Source organism: Cyprinodon variegatus, unplaced genomic scaffold (genome assembly GCF_000732505.1).
Source record: "Cyprinodon variegatus isolate N-32 unplaced genomic scaffold, C_variegatus-1.0 Scaffold771, whole genome shotgun sequence".
Lineage (NCBI taxonomy): Eukaryota > Metazoa > Chordata > Actinopteri > Cyprinodontiformes > Cyprinodontidae > Cyprinodon > Cyprinodon variegatus.
In genome coordinates, this window is record NW_015151224.1 from 366809 (window position 1) to 378435 (window position 11627).

At 39.4% G+C, this 11627-nt stretch overlaps 1 protein-coding gene across 2 annotated transcripts in view; it reads right to left on the reverse strand.

The window, feature by feature from the left end:
* The window catches only part of LOC107098367 (max-binding protein MNT-like), a 20254-nt gene extending 15371 nt beyond the window's left edge, over nt 1-4883 (reverse strand). The window contains exon 1 of one of the 2 annotated variants that reach the window (XM_015396006.1): nt 4507-4883. In XM_015396006.1, the coding sequence (XP_015251492.1) occupies nt 4507-4579 (73 nt within the window). In that variant the 5' untranslated portion in view covers nt 4580-4883. The remainder of the gene's footprint in view (nt 1-4506) is intronic. The other variant, XM_015396005.1, reaches the window with a different exon arrangement.
* Nucleotides 4884-11627: the final 6744 nt, after the last annotated feature.

Consider the following 11627-nt stretch of genomic DNA (forward strand, 5'->3'; position numbering starts at 1 on the left):
CTGTAAAAAAGAAGTTTTTGAGGAAGAAGAAGAAGTAGTATTTTTTTTTTTTTTTTAAGACTTTAGAAACTGCTGATCAAATATCGGGTTAAGTATCGGTGGGGTGGCCGATGTCCGATATTCAGTTTTAAGGCCAATACAGGCCGATACCGATAGGGGGCCGATTATATCGTGCATCCCTAAAAATTGCAATTGCAACTCAGTTATTTGACAAAAATTGTGCAGTCCTTCTATGGACAGAATGGAGGTTCATCTTCCAGCAGAACAGACACAAACAAATAAACAGGTGTATATGAGAATACATTTATTTGTTCAAACATCCTAAGATTAAAGCCTGCTAATATGAGGCAAGAAAAGTCACATTTACACACTTTCCTCCTGATCTGACTGAGCTATTTGGCAAACTGTGGATAATAAAAAAAATCCATTCCTAGATTCCTAAAGCCTGTGTTCTGTCAGATGACCATACCTGGTTAGACCAGCATACCCATAGTCAATACCCATTTATACCTTTAGTTTTGTTGGAAAAATACCCTTTAAACTACCTCAAAGGGAGTTTTTCCCTTTAGCAATGTACAAAAAAAACAATTTAATTACTTAGTTTATTCTGTTTTTGAAGCGTTTGGCGACCTAACCTTAAATGTTTTTTTTTTGTACATGACTAAAGGGATACATGCCCATTGACGTAGTTTAAAGTCTGTTTTTCGTACATAACTAAAGGGATAAACACAAATCTGAGGTCTTGCGCATGCGTACTGACTATGGGTATGCTGTGACGGGTTATGCTGATCTGAAAGAACACCAGCACAATCGTATCCTGTTTGGATTATTATTTTACACACTTTCGGTAAGCAGGTATAATGTCTGTCCACATTACAATCATGTACGGCGCTGTCATGGTAAATTTATGGAGAGTTAGAAATGTGCTTGTGCTCTGAGAGGGCTCCAAGAACCCAGTTGGATCCCCGCAGCTGCCACTCTGAGTTCCTGAGCAAACTGCTCCCCGGGCGCCACACAATGGCAGCCCACTACTCTCCAAGGGGCTGAGTTAAATGCATAAGTAAATGTCTACATTGTGACATCAATAAAGTTTAATTATTATATTTATCTTAATGTCTGAGGAAACACAGGGATGTTTTATGAATGCAAATTCTTCTTAGGAACTGGGAGAAAACATTAGAAAACACTGAAGATTACAGCTAGTTAAATAATGGCCATTAAACGACCTAAGCAAACCCCGGCTAACCCTAGCAATGTCATCCGGTCTGTAAAGTCAACTTTACAACACTTTGTGCAAACAAACACAAACAAGGAATGACATCATAGGGGAAAGGGAGTGGGTAGAAAAACAAGAGAAGCTGTGTTTGACCAGAGATCAGCTCTGTGATTGGACGACTCCAGCACTGAACACGGCTCCAGCCCTGGGCGACTTCAGGACAACTGATCAACAGCAAAGGACTGGCCGACTGTTGTAAGGAGACACTCAGTGGGGGTGGAAAACCACTCGCACTGCCGCGTCCTGAAAGTGAGCAGGAATCTAAGGCATTGAAGAAATTAAACATGCACACAGGAGCTTCCCACAACACACGCCTGCACAGCGATGCGAAGTGAGCAGCCAGTGAACACTGCAGCACCAGGCTCAGAGGGATGTGAAAAGCCCTGTGTTACCATGGAAACGGCTACATAAAAAAAAAAAAGAATCAGAGGATCCCAGGGATTTCTCAAATCTGTCTGTGCCTCCCAAACAGTTCCAACACTTTATAAAAGAACTGCACCAAACAATCAAAATGCCTGGCCGAATATTAGGAAACACTTTGGTTTCAGTTCTGCATGACTCGGCAAAGCCCTGATGGTGCAATTTCCTTTCAGCTGGGAAAACCGTTCACTCCTGAGAGAACCTGCACCACTGGATACCGTCGTCACGATGACATGCCAAAAAAATAGATAAAAGATCACCTTTCTGCTCAATTTGTTCTGTTTATCATAATTTAGTGTTTAGATGAGAAATTGTAGCTGTAAACCCAGACATTAAATTGACTCATTATTTTACTATTGACTATTTAATTTGACTTAAAAATGTAGAGTACTGTGATGCATGTTAAACATTAGCATAGAGCATTTATCTCATATCATGTACAACTGAAATGTGAGCTGTAAATTACACTGATTACAAAAAAAAAACATTGAGTTAAAGTAAGTTTTTTATTTTACACAAAGAATGGACTGTTTTGCGACTATACGGAATAATATCCATCTTAAGAAGGTCTTTCATAGTCACTTCAGATTGATAAAGGCCAACAGTCCATGCAAAATAAAAAATAAAGAACCAATTTGCCTGAATCTGAGTTTTATTATGAAATGTTTCAGAAACATAATTCAAATAAATACATTATATGTGAGATTTAGGCGCTTTAGGGCTTATTTTTACCCAATAGGGTAAAAAAATATTAATACTTTTCAGCATATCAATATAAACGCTGTGTCTGGATACATAGTCATTTGGCATGCTAAGGATACTAAAATCAACTGTCTTTTGTTTATTTAATCGATTGTTAAATTTTGACATCTGGAATATCTGCAGATATAATAATACCTCAGACAACATTAAAAAATTGTCAGTTTGGGTTTTATTTGGGTTATTTATTTTGCATTCATTTCTACAATGATGTAATTAGTATCCTTGATTCTGTTGAGAAAGAATGCTCCACATTGAGGTGGATAGAGGGCACGTTTTTCATGGTAAACATATCAAACATTATGTAAGTCCTTGAACTACAAAATGATTCCTTAAATCATTTATCCCCATGCTATCAAATTTGGTATCAAATATTGAATATTTCTCTGGGTATTCAAATAGACTTTACACTCTTGCAATGTGACAACCCTAGTACCAATAACCTAATCAAAAATGGCGGCCATTACCTTTAACCAATATGCATGTATAATGCACTGATCAGGGTGTGAAATGTTTTTTTTCTTAAATAACCTCATGAACTGCTTAGATAATAGTGTTGACTTCAAGGTTTTATACAGTTTAAAACTATTCCTGACATTTTGGATTGAAAAAGCTTCTTGGATGGGAAGCAAAAGGTCTTCTACCGGTAATCAGATAATTCACGTATGAATCAATATTCCACTTCATAGTAAAATCAACTTTAGGGGTTTCTGCAACAATTTAAAAAGAGAATTATGATCATGTGACACATGTGTTACACAGTTATAGCATTTTTATTTCCATAAACATTACATTATGGACAATTTATGATGTTATCAGCAAGCAGAATTTATTTCTTTAAGAGAAAAAAAACAAAAATATGAAATAAAGAGTTGTCCCTCCCTGTTTCTAAGCATCAGCTCTCTGGTTTTAAACAACTAACATGGTCCTTAGAGAGTAAATACAGCACAGTTCATCAGGACTTGTTATCAGCTGATAAACTTATCCTCATCTGGTTTATACCTGGAGATAAACAGGGAGTTGTCCTACTTACTGACTCCCTCTGACCCTCCACTATGTGAGCCCTGCAGAAAGGGAAGGGCAGGGCCCACAAAAGAGCATGGATGTGCGAGTTTGCGCATGCGCAGAGCCGTGTATTTGTGGGAGTGATGGGGATGGGGTGTAGTGCACGTGGTCGGTGTGGGTGGATCTTAGCACGCGGCATGAAGCAAAGGAAAGGGGTGTCTGACACGTCATCAGCGGGATCAAGACACACAAAGCACCCCCCCTTTGACCTAATCACCACACATTGCGCCCCACTTATCAGGTTCCATTGCAAACAAAATGGGGAACGACCGTTCCCTGTTAATGGTTCCCTCGCAACAGAAACAGAAATGAGACGAGCGCGTGAGGGGGGGGGAGCCCCGCCCTGAAGCGCGTGTGTGTGTGTCATAAGATATCTGAGCAATGTCAGACTATTATGTAAAGAGCAAGCCTCTCTGCTCGACACCGCCCTGCCGGTGCCCACCGAAACAGCATAATAAAAACGAATCCACTTAAATTAGTTGTATCACATTATATTCAATCTGGTACGATCAACGTTGATTTATGAGCTTTTATAAAACACTTGAGAAAATGGATTGTTAACACCGCATAATTAAAATAATAATAGTAAAAATAGTAGGTTTAACTTTCAGATTCCAAGACAGATTATTTTTAAAAGGATCATTTGTACTGAAAGGAAATCCTCTGCTATGCTTCCCTTTGCACGCAGACGCGCGCGCGTACGGTGAGTCACAAGGGTGCTGACACACACACACACACACACACACACACACACATACAGGGGCGCGCAAAGAGGTAGTTCAGAAAAACATTCCTGGCTATTTCCGCCTTCAGGTTCAATGATCAATGTATGATCCAACAAGTCTGACCGGTGACAGTTGTATTTAATCGGCGGCAGAAAGCCTTTCAGATCCCCCCCAGCAGCAGACAGACAGGCAGGTTTAACACTACAGCCGCAGCTCTCCCAAAATGTCCCTCCGCTCCGCTAAGTTTACTGCTCAACTCACCGAGTCTGGTTTGTTGTTGCTCGGCTTGCCATTCCAGGTACCTGGCTGCCTCCAAAAGTGTGTCGATACTCATTTCGCGTAAACCTTGACGGCAGGGGCGGGGATGGGGGATGGGGGGGAGGGAACCCGGTGGTCCGGGAAGGAAAAAAGAGGGGAGGGTAAATGAAAGTAGTGCCCCGGTATAAAGCGTTGCGTGCACGGGCTTACACCCGTGTGAACCTCCTTGTGTGGTTCTCCAGCAAACAGGCGGCTAGCTTTTTTTTTCCAATCCAGCCAAACAGAAAGTAGATCCCCCCCCAATTACGTATTTTAAAAAAAGGAAAAAAAAAAAAAAGATTGCAACAAGATGGCGAAGCGAGCGCGAGAATACACACACAACAAGGCGAGTCGTGTTCTCGGTAAGCCCCGCCCCTCCCGGATTCCTGCCCCGCCCTTCTACTACAGCCACCCCTAAAACCTGGCGACCACTTCACGCCTACCGCCGCCTCTCCGACGTTTTTCACAATTACTAAGCGGTCAAACTATTACATTTATCCTACAACTAAAACAAATATACAGATTAAATATCTAGAAGTAACTCAAATCGACGTGTGGCATCGCTTTGCACACAAACGTTATCCGATGACGTCGGTGATCCTCCGCGCTTTTGCTCCAGCCGTTAACCCGCAGCGCGTGCAGTGCGATCAGAAGCCAGTCAGCCAATCAGCGCTCAGAACAACAAGGCATGGTGCTGGTCCACATGGGCACCCGCCCGGCTCGACGAGGAGCTTATTTGCATGGCGAGAGCGTGACTGGCCACCCTGCTGTCTCCAGATCAGTGCTGTCATTCAAACGAACAGGGGCGTGGTCCGCTGTACAGCGTGGAAGTGGGCCCTATCTGAATGAGCAGCTGACTGCAGCCTGTACAGTCATTTTACCACAGTAAACACGGACATAAAAGAACAATTTATAATCACCCTGTCTTATTATGAACAGGAATGATGCTGTGATATTTTACATTGCATTAAATGATTAATAAAAAAGAAAATTTCTTTAAAAAAAAAAAAAGTACTTTACTTTTTTTCTTTTTTATATCCATGGTTGGTTGTAAGACTGGGCCTTAGGGGCCAGTGCCCCTTTAGAACTGGTCCTGGCCCCTGTAACAAAGCCTTGGACTAATTATTCTTTTATTGTTAGGTTTATTTTATTGTCATAGAGCTGGGGTCTTCAGTGTTTTCCAGGCCAAGAACCCCCAAACTGATGGCGAGATGGAGCATGGACCCCCTATATATATATTGTATGAAATTGTATTATATCAAACTGGTCCTATAGTCACTCTATTACATATGGAGTAATGTAACGAAAGTGATTTCACCCTGAGATTATGAAAGTATTTCTGATTCTGATTTCTGGTTGATGGGACAGGTGTTGTGAATGAAACGGTGCCCAGCTTGAAAGAGCACCTGTGTGTCGCTGAATGTGTGCGTTGATGACTGAAAGACATCTTCTGCCTCCATTTATCTGTTTACTACAGTGTGTTTAATTTATGTTAATGTGTATTTAAAGACATTTCAATTAGAGGCAAAACATTGCAGGGGGGAATATAAGAAAAAGTCTAATCAACTGAAACTTTCATTGATTAGACTGTTGAAGACCTCTGTCATAGAGAATAACATAAAAGAGATTCCAAATCATACTTCCTGAGTGACTTCATATAGTTTTAACTGCATTAAAAGATAATGTTTTTGCCAAACAATAATATAGATTTATTTTTGTTTTAACCGTATATGGACGTCTTAGCGAATCCCCCCCAGTGGTAAAAAATACGGGTATTATTTGTAATGGCACATATTTTTGTCATTCGCGAGAGCTTAATTAACCAATGAACTAAACAGTCTGGGGCCCGAAACTAACCCCTGCTGCACCTCAAATGTAACCATGGTGACTTATAATTTCCTGTCTGTTGTTGGGATAACTTTTGACCTGTTAAAGAACAAACCCATAGTATACCTGAAGTGTATGGTTAATAATTTACGGTCTTTTGTATTAAATGCTCTCTTTAGATCAATGGTATTTTAATTGAAAACCTCCTGAATGATCCAAACTATTATTTCTAGGCTGTTTTCAGTCGCATTGTTTTTGTAATTGGATAAATGCTTCTGTTTTCATTTTATATATAAATATAGCGATTGTAAATGACCTACACTTCTGACATAGATGTCAATGTTATGGAACGGGTTGCAGATATTTCGAAAGTAAACTTTGACTTGTAAGAACATTTATTTAATGTCAGACTACAGACATCCAAAGCTGGTTGGAGTATCTTTTGATGTGAAATCCACATCATGCACCCAATAAATCAGATCTTCATGAAAGAGTGGCAAGAATAAAGCAATTTTCTTTGAAGCAGGCACATTTACCCTCCAGTATAGCGAAAATACTTAACATGTGGTTAGAGCTAAAACAGAAACCTTGTTTAGATCAACATCAGTAGAACGTGATTGGCTTCTTTTTTTTCTTTATTCCCACGCTCTATAAAAATCTTGCTGTATTGCAAAGCTAATTTGTTGAAAATTTTTCCTTTTGCATGGTGCAAATAGATTGTGTCTGTTTCCGATATCAGACAGCATGACATGAATCTCACACTGATGTAAAAAAATATGCAACTGGTCTCTTTCAGGGTAAAGGGAATTAGAAAGTGTTTCAATTAATGTTTTATGTTCAGGCATCATAGAGACACGTGTAGGTTATCCATGTGGCTCCATGGTAACAGTCCTTGATTGGACACCACTGAGTTCATGTATATGCTCCAACACATCAGAGGACTGACCACATCAGCCAATCACAACAGCTGCTCAGGAGTACTTTCGAGCTGTTGTAACCAATTCCACATAAATAAAAAAAAAGTGTTTTAATCTGAGGTGAAAAACAAAGATTGCTGATGTGTTCAGATAGATATTTACTCAATAAAGAAAAAGAACTGCATGGGGGAGGAGGTATTTTGCATGAAAATGAAAAGCGTGGCAGCCTGTGAGAGAGGATTGAGTAAATGTGGATGCAAAAGATGCAGCACATGGTAAACACATGAGCTGCATGCAAAGCAGAAGGGGGGAAAAAACTCAACTGAGGTGTAAGTAGGTAGAGGAGGAGCAGAAAAAGAGGAGTGACTTGGATAGACACCGGGGTGAGGGGAGATGTAAGGAAGGGATGGGGTGACCCAGTTAGAAACGCTGCATCACTTGTAGATCTACAGAACAAAGATGAAGAAATGCACCACTTTTCTAGAGATACAATTAACTGTGTCGAGTCAAAAGGAGAAGAAAAGCCAAGATGGCTTCAGCTGCAGAGGAAGAGATACAGCATCCCTTACTTTTTTAATGTTGTAGAAAAAATAGTTTAGCTATGCAGAAAACATATTTAAATTAGATCAATGTTGATAAAATGGGTTTTCAAAGCTTCTTTCACTGATCGTTGAAATGGAAACTAAATTAATCAACTATTTTAGCTGTAAACCTGTTTTTAAAATGGAGCCAGTGTCAGCATGAGACCATACTAATCTCTAATATAAACATGTGCACATAATATAAACATGATATCTGATTGCTTATTTTGCAGCATCAGTTAAAAACATTGATTCCATCTGTTTCAGCCAAATGCATTGCCTCTACATTTATTTTTGACCATCACCAGGACTTTTTTAAAAAAAATTTTAGTGTTCCTTTCTCAAGAAAAAAAATCTAAATCTAAGAAATTATTCACATTTAAAAAGGTTTTCTAGACATATAAACCCTGTATGTTTTCTTTATATTTTACTTGGTAGACTCACATAGAGCCTGATCTGTAGAGGGTCTTCGTCTTAAAAAAGGTGCAAACACGTTTGTATGACCAGAGCGGATCTTCAAAGAAGATACAAAGTGATTTGCAATTCAGCAGACACCATGATCTAACCTTTTTTTTTTTTTTTTTTGCATTTGTGCCTTCATCAACATTCAGATCATATTCTGATGGTCAAATGCGATATGCAGCAATAGATCAATCTATCGATGGATAGAACAGTAAATTATCTATTTGTCTTAAAGTAAATGCAGCTGCACCACCACACTTTAAATTTGCATGTGCTTTATAATTATGTGCTGCTTTTTGTTGGTAAGATGAAATATGAATAGAAATCACAGGTTTTTTTCCTGTAATAAATGCAAAACTAATTGCATATAAATGTTTTACAAGGCTCTTAAATGTACACAGGTGTAATATAGAACAACAAAACTCTTACCTGACTGAACCACTAGAGGGCGCTATATGCCTTTTACTTCCCCTCCCTCTCCTAAGGCTTTTCAGGGATTACAATACAAATCACGTCAACTACAGTGAGACTGATGCAAACTGTACCTGTATCTGATGACATGAAAAGCCCTCATGTGAGCACAGATGCAGATATCTGCCACAGTCTGCACCTCAGGGACTGATACACAACTGCACATATCAGCTGAAAGGCAGGAAGCTCTATGAAAACACTCTCTGCACTTAGAGGGGATCAGTTCTGCAGGACCTGTCTGTTGTAAACACTCATCTTGAAACCTCTCAACAGATCCATGACATGCCAGCTTGTTTGGATCAGAACCGGCTTATATCTCCATGCAGCTTCTCTAGCTCTCTGCTATGAAGGAGAAATCTAGTCTCATCAGAGGGAGAGGAAAAATAGGTGACCCAAAAAACAAAATGAAAAAATTAAGATTTCTTTTCAACTCTTCTTTTTCTTTTTTCCAGTTGTTTTTGTCTTGCATGAGGGAGAATGACTGCTCAGAATATAAGGAGAGTAGATGGATGTAGGCCAATGTTTCTACTCCAGTGCCTCTAGTGAGAAATGTATTTCATCTGTCTGTCTTACTAGTACCAGTCCACCTCACCAAGCTCCTAGAGCCACAGTTTATGAATTAGATGTAAACTGTGTGAAAAGTTCGCCACACCAGGATTTCATTGGTTAAATGAAATATAGTTGTAATCAACCCTGACCCAGTGTCAAATCTGAATTTAATGTTCTCATTTTAAATTGTAATTTATAAAAGTTATCTACTTTGTATGTTAAACTGAAAAGCAAAAGCAAGACCCAATTACTGTCAGACCTGTAGAACCAAGAACTCCTTTAAACAGAACCCCAATAACGACACAAAGTAGGATAAATATACATGTTGCGCCGATGCCAGTTTTTGGCCCCGATACCCGGCTGTGCATTATTGGCCGATACCGATACCATTTGTTTGAAATTCATGTGTGTGTGTATATTAGGGTTGTCACGATACTAAACTTTTCAGCTCGATACCAATACTAAGTAAAATATTCGACACTCGATACCCTTTTCGATACCACAAGAATAAAAACAAAGACTCTAAAATTCTACAGAAATATTTTCATTACTAAAAAGATACAAGAAATAAATAAAAAAACCAATAAGAATAATATTTTGAGGTTGTATGCTGTGCACAATATTAAGCAAGCTTGATAAAAAAACTTACAAAATTAAACTTAAGTGTTCCTTCCTTGGCTTTGTTTTGCAGACATAACAATGACACTAGCCAAACCAGTTAAAAAACAAAAATAATTCTCAGCAGCTGCACCTATTACAAAAAAAGTCAAACTGAAAAATGCACAGAATTATTCAATCACACAGTGTTCAGAAAGTGAATTTTCCACTATTCTGCACTTTAGATGGCTGTATTGATACTATTGAAAATGAGTATTGTATCCGGATACAACGTTTCAGGGTTGTCAAAAGTATCGATACTCAAAAAAGTATCGATACTTTTGACAACCCTAGTGTATATATGAAGAACTGCATACTACTTGGATTTAAAATAATTGCCATTATGGACTTTGTCAAGCTGCTGCTTACCTTTGGAAGCAGGAAAAAGACTAATACCTGGAATGGGTGACAATAGTTGAATAAACTTTTGGCCCTCAAATGGTATCAGTGCCCTATTAGTTGGTACTCGCCGATACCGATACCATTTTAGTGCTGGATTGGGGCCCTGCCCTGTACTGGTATCGGTGCAACACTGAAAAAATATAACAAAAAATAACAGAGAATGGATGGTGTATTTGGTGTATATTTGTTATTGTTTATTTTCAGTTTCATGTGGTGCCATGTTATGGAGCTTTGAAGTGATTCCTAAGCTTTTAGGGAAACAGTGAAAGACATAGCCCACAAAAGAGGACATGGAACAGAGGCAAACATTTCCCAGAGCAGCCAACCAAAATTACTCCAGGAGCACATGTGAAATTCATCCAGGAGGTAATGATAGAACCTCAGTTAAGGTCTGAGTTTTTGAATCAAAAAGAAAGAACACAGGGCAGACAGGGCTGCAGAGGGGACTTCCAAGGCCTAATAGACTGATAATCAAAAAGTAAACAAAGGCTTTTAGTTAAAAGGCAAAACAAAAAAAATATGTCCATCTTCTACTGCTTCTCCTTCGGGGTCACCTGGGGCTGATCCCCATCTCCAGCAATCTGTACATCCTTGACAGGTCACCAGTCTATCTCAGGATAACAAAAACATACTTAAAGGCAATTTATTGAAAAAAAATTAACTAAACAGTTATGTTTCTAGGCAGCGGGAGGAGGAGGAGGAGACCAGAGTACCCGGAGAAGACTCAAGCATGCAAGAGGAGACTCCATTGAGAATGACCCAAGGCTGGGGATCATATCCAGGACCTTCTTGCTACAAGCTGCACCACCCTGCAACTATTTATTTTTTGAATTTGAAACAGTCTAACATGGTGGCGGCAGTATGAGGCTTTTTTGCTTTTTCAGAACCCAGGGGAAATTAGTCTTAGACAAACCTTTTTTTAAATTTATTTAGTTTATAAAGCTTTCCGACAGTGAATGATCAGCAGCTTAGCAGTGAAAAAGAACTTTTCCATTCACAATGGAAAAATTCCACATCTGGTAAAAAAAAAAAATCCTATGGAAGAATGTCCAATAATCCATCCATCCATCTTCCTCCGCTTATCCGGGGTCGGGTCGCGGGGGTAGCAGCTTAAGAAGGGAGGCCCAGACTTCCCTCTCCCCAGCCAGTTCTTCCAGCTCTTCAGGAGGAACCCCAAGGCGTTCCCAGGCCAGCCGAGAAACATAGTCTCTCCCGCGTG